At 24.7% G+C, this 8580-nt stretch overlaps 1 protein-coding gene across 1 annotated transcript; it reads right to left on the minus strand.

The window, feature by feature from the left end:
* Positions 1–316: 316 nt before the first annotated feature.
* Positions 317–7756, minus strand: LOC132924074 (membrane-associated progesterone receptor component 2-like). The gene is made up of 3 exons (XM_060988156.1): positions 6954–7756; positions 6726–6872; positions 317–785 (listed from the first exon to the last, which is right to left on the minus strand). The coding sequence occupies exons 1-3, from the start codon at positions 7273–7275 to the stop codon at positions 469–471; spliced, it is 786 nt and encodes a 261-aa protein (XP_060844139.1). The 5' UTR covers positions 7276–7756; the 3' UTR covers positions 317–468.
* Positions 7757–8580: the final 824 nt, after the last annotated feature.

Here is an 8580-nt window from a genome sequence, read left to right on the forward strand (position 1 = left end):
CTTCTTAGAAAAAAATATTTTGTGTTCCCTGTAACTTAATGGTACATTTTAATAAAATAATTGAATTATTTAGATAAGACTAAAAGACAAAATCAACTACTACATTACTTATACTTATTATATAGTTATAAAAAATAAAAATGTAATTCCTTCAATTATATTCAACAAAAACTGAATAAAGGAACAAAACCAGATAATTCTTCATTCATAATTTTTAAACACTAACACTGAATATTTTGAACTTAAATAGATATTTTTATCTTCATTTTTGTTCGTATAATGAAGAAACAGAAAAAAAAGAATTAAAATTCAATAATAATTGTTGATTTCAGTCATATTATTAAGTACAAAACAAAAAACTTTAACACCCTTACAGTATATAATGAATCCCATCACCGTAACAGACGTAACCGTTCATAGTCCCCCATAGTTGAAAATAAATACCGATGTTAATTTAAATAATTTGTACTATTTTTCCAAGGTATGAATTTCATCTTGCTTGGTTGGGATATCCAATAATTTAGTGGCCTCAGGTTTCTCGTCATTACTATTTGAAGATAGACCACTGTTGTTGTCTATAATTTCCTCATTATTATCTTTGGTTCCAGTTTTTGATAATTCGTTAATATTTTCAGAATCTCCTACAGCATAGTTTTTAGGTTTGTCAGTTTCACATTGTTTTGGATTTTCCAGATGAAGTTTATTGGTAGGAGTTTCTTCTTCATCAGTATAATAACTGTGAGATTCTCCTGGTTTCAGTAGACGCCCAACATAATCATATTTTTCTAAATAAAATAAAAATATATAAAAAAATAAATAGAATATTATAATAAATAAATACAAAATATACAAAAATACAATATAGAAAGTTCTTTTTAAAGATGGATTAGTTCAAGCTAAAGTTTTAGACATTAAATATTAACTAGTACAAATTCTAATCTATGGTTTTTAAAATTAGTTAGATTAAGGTTCATCAAATCAAAAATAAAAGCAAATTATTTACATTGAATATTGTTAATTATTTTTGAAAAGGTAAAATATAATATCGACGTTAGGTACCTTCACAAAAACAAAATCTATGAATTATGAAATATTTGTTTGACAACAGTTTTAAAATATAGTATTAAGTATTTAATATAAAGCATTATTATTGTTAATGAGAATTGGAAATAGGTATTTATTTCCAGTGTGTTTTGTACAAGTATAAATAGTGAATATGTTATTCTATGTGCCAAACAATTTTTTTTCAGAAAACAAAAAATATTAGAACATTAAAATTATGAACACATAGAACATACTAACTACGGTTGAATTTTTGGAATAGATGTAAATCGATTTGGCACCCAGAACACGTTCGCTTTCTTGGACACATAAATATAAATTAACGCTCTTTAATATTAAATTTTATTTATTTATTTTATTTAAAACACTGGAAGATAAATAACCATATTTTTAAAAATTAAGAATTGTAAAAATAACTTTGGAGAAATACTTAACTATATATGAATCATGCAGTATATTAATTTTAAATTAAATTTGTACCTAGTATAAATAACAAGTTAATGAAAAAATATAAAAAACATTCGACAATTTATTTTTTCTAAACCTAGTAAATAAATATATGATATTATATGTATTTTCTTTTTCAATAATATATATAAAATATTTGTAATAAGTGTTTATTTTATAGTTATGTAACTACTGTCATGGATTAAATATACTTTATAAAGGCAACAATAATTTATTGTTCCTTATATTATTTCAGGTTCAATTCATTAGTAATTCATAATACAATTTATAGCCTGTTATGGCAGGAGGTGAGAAATAAATATTTAATTGTCATTTGCCTCTATATATTACTAGTGACCCAAATCCAAATTTAAATAATGAGTGATAAATGATTGCATAGTTAAAGTGTATTTATTCTATGCTTAAGTCTATCAAAGTTACTTATCAACAAACTAAAAAAACCATTTAAATTCATAAAAAAACTTAGTTTATTTTCAAATTCATTTTTTGAAAATTGAATAATGCGTTCATATCAAGTTCACAAAATATAAAAATAAAAATATGGCTAAGTGGGTACCACTCTACCATACAGCAGGAATTGAGTAGGTCATTGTGATAGATGTGTTAAATTTTCATTCAATGATAAATTATTGATACAGAAAACCAATTTTAACATTTAAAAATGCCATTAAGTCATTGTTTGTATATAATACAATAATATGTTTAAAATTTTTAACTTTTAAGTCTCAAAAAAAAAATGTTTTTGAAATATAACAAAATAATAAAATATTATTATTCATAATTTAAATAAATATGTTATTTTGTCCAAATTTTAAATTAAAATGCCTACAAAAAGTTTTGCTTATATACATTTTAAAGTATCTATAAACTATGTATTAGAAATTTTATTTTAAAATTGTATATCTTAGTTATAAATTGTGAACAGTTTAAAAATTTTCAATTTTCTTAAAATTTAAACTTCATATGCTTATAAAAAACGTATTTGACTTTTTGGTTAACTTTTTATTTTTGTTAAAATGTTAAAAGTAAAAAAAAATAATCTAGGAACCTTGATAAAAGTTCCTAAACAATTTCCAAATCCAAAATAAAACGTATTATTTATAACTATAAAATTCATAATTATTAGGATTTTGAAGTATCTGTCAAAATTCAAACTTTGAACATTTATGAATATTCAATATTTTTTAATTGGTAAATTAAAATTTATGGGAAACCTTGTATTAAATTGTCAAGCATATTTAGTATTTACTTGCCAAAACATTTTTATTAGGATTTATAGAAAAAAATTTTAATTTAAATTTTCAATAAATAACTTAAATATAATCCAAATATTTTGTTAATTATACTATGTATGGTATTAATAATATAAACATTTAGAAAATTTTTTAAGTTTTTACAATAAATTATTCATTTTTGAACTATAACAAAATAAAGAAATCAATTTTGTCAAAAAATAGTTTTGAGTAGAAATTTTTGTTTTTTCTTAGTAATTAATAAAAAAAAAAAAAATGGAGAAAAACACAAATAACCTTATATAATTTAAATTTTTACCAAATATTTATGTTCAAATTTTTTTTGTATAGTGTAATTTAAAATCTTTTACTCATTCTGAAGTATTTATGGATATTTGAAATTATCTGTTTTTTTTTTTATAAATGTCAAGAAAAATGTCAAAATTAACATTTTAAAATTATTTTATTTAAAAAAATGTATAACATTTTTATAGCTAAGGCTTGAAAATTTGGTATAACGTTTCTCGTATGAAATTTTTGCTGAAATCTAAAAAATATACTTGTATAAGCATTAATCATAAGTAAAAACTAGATTCACATGCAATTGCATCTTTTTATGGTGTGTTCTAAATCCTATAGAAACAAGCTACAAATCCAAATCAAGAGATGTAGATTAATTTAAAGAAAGTTTCATTTTTTTGCATCTTTCAGGTTTTTTTTATAAAATTGTACTACCTAATTAGTACTTTTGTACAATTTTTTTTGTTCCATAATCTATTATAACACCTATTATTATATATTTGATGTTGTTTTTTACTTTATTATTGCTATGTTATATTGTTACATTGTATTGGACTTTATAACTAATAATATTATCAATAATATATTATATTATATTAGATATATTTTTAAATTCCCCTGCTAATCTCCTGATGGTAGCTGGTAACACCTACCCCTTTGATTTTATATCACTTTTCTATTATCTTTATTATATACCTTAACACACTTTATAATTTTCTTATTATATTTATTTAAAAACTAATAGTTTTATATACAATTTTTTGTTATATTGTTCTTTTACTGTTTACTACTTTGTTAATATTTTATGTTCACATGTTTGAAATTGTAATAGGACTTACATCCGTATAATTTAATAAATAAATAACTATTTTCAGTTGCCAAATTTAATTATAAAACTTGAAAAACAAAATTCTACTAATTATCAAATAGATGAAGTTGAAATAGTAAGAGGTGGACTAAGAAAATTGAGAAGGGACAAATACTCTATGGAAAATTCAAATCAGTATTTCATAAAAATCACAGAGACAATATTTGAATTTATACAATGATTTAATAAATGGAAATGAAGTAGATTTAAAAGAAGATCCTGCTATACACAATGCCCGATAACAAATGTTGATGTAGATTGTGTGTTTTCATAATTAAAACACATATTAAGTGACAGAAAAAAACTTAGATATGTATATGATAATAGTGATAATACATTTTAATATTTTAATAAAATATTGTAAATCAGTTTAAATTTTATATTTTTATATATTACTTAATAGTTAATGCCAACTTATAAATAATTTCAAAAATAAATAGCAATAAGTACCTATAGTGAAAAACTTGTTATGTAATTCTTAAGTGGATGCCAGCGTAGTATTAGTTATCTTTCTCTAACCCACGCGCAACATAGCACATTTTACATTCACAAAAATGACTATAATCATATTAATTTCTCAAATTAGACTGAAATGACCTATTATAGAATTTTAACTCGCTTTAAAATAAAAATATAATAAAAAACTTATGAGATGCCCTAGATAATGTTCTTAACTTTAAATTCTATAATAGGTCATTTCACTCTAATTTGAGAAATTAATATGATTATATTAATTTTTGTGAACGTAAAATTTGCTATGTTGCGCATGGGTTAGAGAGAAATAATAAATACTACACTGGCATCTTCTTAATAACAATTAGTTTTCGCACAATTTTGCACATATCAGAATTTTAATCGCACATATTTTAGGTGTAAGCTACACAAAAGTCTGGTTTTTAATCATAAGTTATTATTTAAATAGTAAAATTATTCATTTACTAAATAAAAAAAAAATTGATGGTACCTACACATTTTATTACCTTAACATAATTTAGTTTATGATGGTTTTAGAAAATAGTGACAATAATAATAATCATAAATAAAACCTGATTAATTTGCTAGATAAAGATTTGTGACATGAAATAGTGATAAATTATAAATATGGTTGTATGAGCAATTATATAAGATGACATGTAAAAAATAAAAATAAAATTTATTATAGATATCGCTTATAAAAAGCTTTTACTATACACAATATAAATAATAAAAATGAATTTCTCTATTATTAATTTTAATATTTTGACATAAGAAATTTATTAATAAATTATAATATCAAATAAAAAGGAAAGAGTTCAATACATAAATTAGTTACCGGATGTTACCAGGTACATTAATAATTATTGTCTTAGCGTTTAAGCAGGCCAATTAAGTTAACATATTTTTTGTAAGCTAATACATAAGATATAATATACTAACTGTATAATAAAATATATAAATGTGTATTATATTACATCAAACATTAACATAATAACACTGAATAGGAGTTGTCTTTAAAGAATATATACATGTATATTAATATTATAAATGTAAATAATATTTACACTTGTACACACACACACTAATTAATCTGTATTTATTTTATTTTATATATAAAATTATCATAAAATGAATAAGTTATCAGTATGAACTATGATGACCTATGTTTTTTAACTTGTGCATTTTCAATATGTCAATAGAAAAAAGTTTTACAGAATAACAAATGGTTAATTGAATTGAAGAGAAATAATTCTACAATATATACCTATATGTATATATAACTAAAAAATAGTGATATTTATATAATATAGGATATAGGTACATATTATGCTTATTTCATTTATCTAGGTATAACATTTATTTTTAATTCTTACAACTTAGGTAATCAACTTGATGGAGATTTTAATTAGGTAATAAAATGTTTAAATAATAAATAAATACTAAACTAAACTTTAAATTACAAATGTTATGTTAATAATTTTTATGGTAATATTTTGTTTATTCATTGGTTTACTAAAATAAAATGTACGGTATTTTGGAGACACACGACTAGGATTTGGGTAGGTTCATAGTTTTTATCAGTCTAAATCAGAATGAATGCAAATAGATTTTAGCCTTTGTAGGAAACAAACAAAATAATTATATTTAAACAAAGAAATTATGGAATTTATATTATTATATGCAGCAGTTTTGAGTATATATATATATATATATATATATATATATATGTTTTTCTAGAAAAAAATTACTTTAGGTATGTGGTTTAAAAATTACAGAATTAGAAATATTCTTTTAAGTAGGTTTATAAATTCAATCAGTGCCATTGATCGAAAGGCAAGGAATGTGTACAATTTAAAATTAGTATTGCACTAATACATTATATAAACATAATTGCATATAATTATTTAATACTACAGTTATAACTTACAGTTTAATACTTCAATAGATTTTATAGTATAAGTAAACACTTTAAAAACTAAACCATAAGAATATTACTTAATGTAGGTAACTTATGCAAGTATGCAACAGTGACCTATTTATTTTTGTACCTTCTTTATATAGATAAGTTATAACAAAAAAAATTGCATGAAGTTAATAAAATTTACTTAATATGAATAGAATCATGATCATTTTATTTTAACTTTTAATCAAATGTATCCCCAGCCAAGTGAAAACAGTTTTTTGTTATTTTTTAAAATATCTACAATTATTGTATTATGATTATTTAAGATATTATAATATTATAATTATCATAATTATGATATAATTTACCCTCAAAATTATGTAAAATGGTAGCGATTATAAAATGTTATATTTACCCATAAATTGAGTTTCCCATTCCAACATAGACTCAATCTCTAAAGAATTCAGGTCACTTAGGTCATCGTATTCATCTTTACCACTAACTGAAAATGTAGCTAATCCACGAGAAGCATCATGTCCACCAAATGTTGAGTAAACACCACCTGTGATAGAGTAGATAAGTATTTAATTGTCTGTTATAAATGAACTGAATTTAAGACCGTGTAACACAAGAACAATCATACCAGGTCCATAGAAGTGTTTTCCTTTAGTGACGTCAAACACTTTGCCATTGATCGCTACCAAAATGCGTCCGTCACCTTTGGTGCCGTCAAATTCGCGTAGCTCTTGGATGGTAAAATCTCTCTTTTTCATTTTTGGTAGCGTCACATCTTCTTGTTCTTCGACTTCAGGCTCGTTGCGTTTCATGAATATTTTCATTAATAGAAACGTGATAATCGCTACCAGACTGCCGTTCAACAACACTTTAAGCCAAAAGCTCACGCTGTAAACATCATAAAGTCCATCTACGGCATCCGGCACTCCATCGCCGACGTTAGATGACATTATAGCGGTAAAATAGGAAAAACCGGTAAAACTAAACTACCCTATTTTCCAAAAGCGTAAAAACAGAATACGAAAAAAAACTAAATGAATTCGACGCAATAGCCGCTATGATAAATTTTTAGTGAACGTCTGCACTGCGCTACACTATGGGTAGAAAAAAACGATAGGCCGGCTATCGCAACACGACGACGAGAATAGTGAGTAACAACTGTGCGAGTGAATAATAATTACGTCGAACGGTTCCCACTGGTTTTGTCGTTTCGTACGAATAGTGAACGCCGTTTTGCTGATGAAAGTCAATATTATAATAGGTGCCTAGGTAGGTATATTTCAATAGTTTGAAGAGTGACGGCTATAATATTGCTGACTGCTGTTTACTTTAAACGAGATAACAACGTTTCGAACATGGATTATCGCGGATTTTATTTTTTTTTCCTACAACGGAATAGAATAGAATATTGTGAAACAGAATGTATAATGTCGTGGCTTGTGGAGGTGGAAATTATCGCATAATAATAATAATAATAATCATCATAGTAATAATAACCATGACGTCATGACGATATTATTTTTTAATGATATCGATATTTTAATCGTAATGCCGGACAAATAGGTGTACCTTTTTTTATAATTATTAGTATTAGTTATTACTATAGTATTATGTATGAATTAAAAATCATAATACGTAACGTCGGCCGAGTGGGATACACTCGGTAGTCGGTTGTCGCCGGAACAATAATTATAATAATTATTATGCGACTAATTAACAATTCATAATCGGTGAATAGAGAGAAAACGATCGCCTAAACCATGACTAAATTATTTACTTAATAATTATTTAAATTTTAGTCTTGGCCTATATCATCGATTGACGAGTTTAGTGATGGTCTTTCTTTGAAAACAGTTGAAGTTTTTTAGGCTTTTTCCGAATGTTTCCGAATTGCCTTAAGATCGTAAACATTGTAATACCTACTATTATACTAATATTTATTATATATATATTATTTTGTTTCAATTATGATTTTACTGAGGACTTTCCATAAACCATATTAGGTAATAGTGTAATAATAATAATGTGTCGCTGCTGGCGGCAACATGGACATGGCCCAATGGGCGATGAGTAGACCAAATTAATTATTATATCATCATTATTATCGTACGCGATGGCCTCGGCGTATATACGTCGTTGGATTCACTATTCACGCCTCCAAACCGGTGGGACGAAACGGTAAGCATCAGTGGGTCGCAACGCCGAATACAGGAAAATACGTTACGCTGCCGCGGTTCGAACGTCGTCCGTAGCCG

The sequence above is a fragment of the Rhopalosiphum padi genome, chromosome 3 (assembly GCF_020882245.1).
Source record: "Rhopalosiphum padi isolate XX-2018 chromosome 3, ASM2088224v1, whole genome shotgun sequence".
Lineage (NCBI taxonomy): Eukaryota > Metazoa > Arthropoda > Insecta > Hemiptera > Aphididae > Rhopalosiphum > Rhopalosiphum padi.

Coding starts and splice junctions, on each gene's coding strand:
- LOC132924074 (XM_060988156.1), bottom strand. CDS start 7,275: ATGTCATCTAACGTCGGCGATGGAGTGCCGGATGCCGTAGATGGACTT. Junction 6,873..6,953: donor AAAACACTTCTATGGACCTG/GTATGATTGTTC, acceptor ACTCTATCACAG/GTGGTGTTTACTCAACATTT. Junction 786..6,725: donor ATGGGAAACTCAATTTATGG/GTAAATATAACA, acceptor TATTTTATTTAG/AAAAATATGATTATGTTGGG.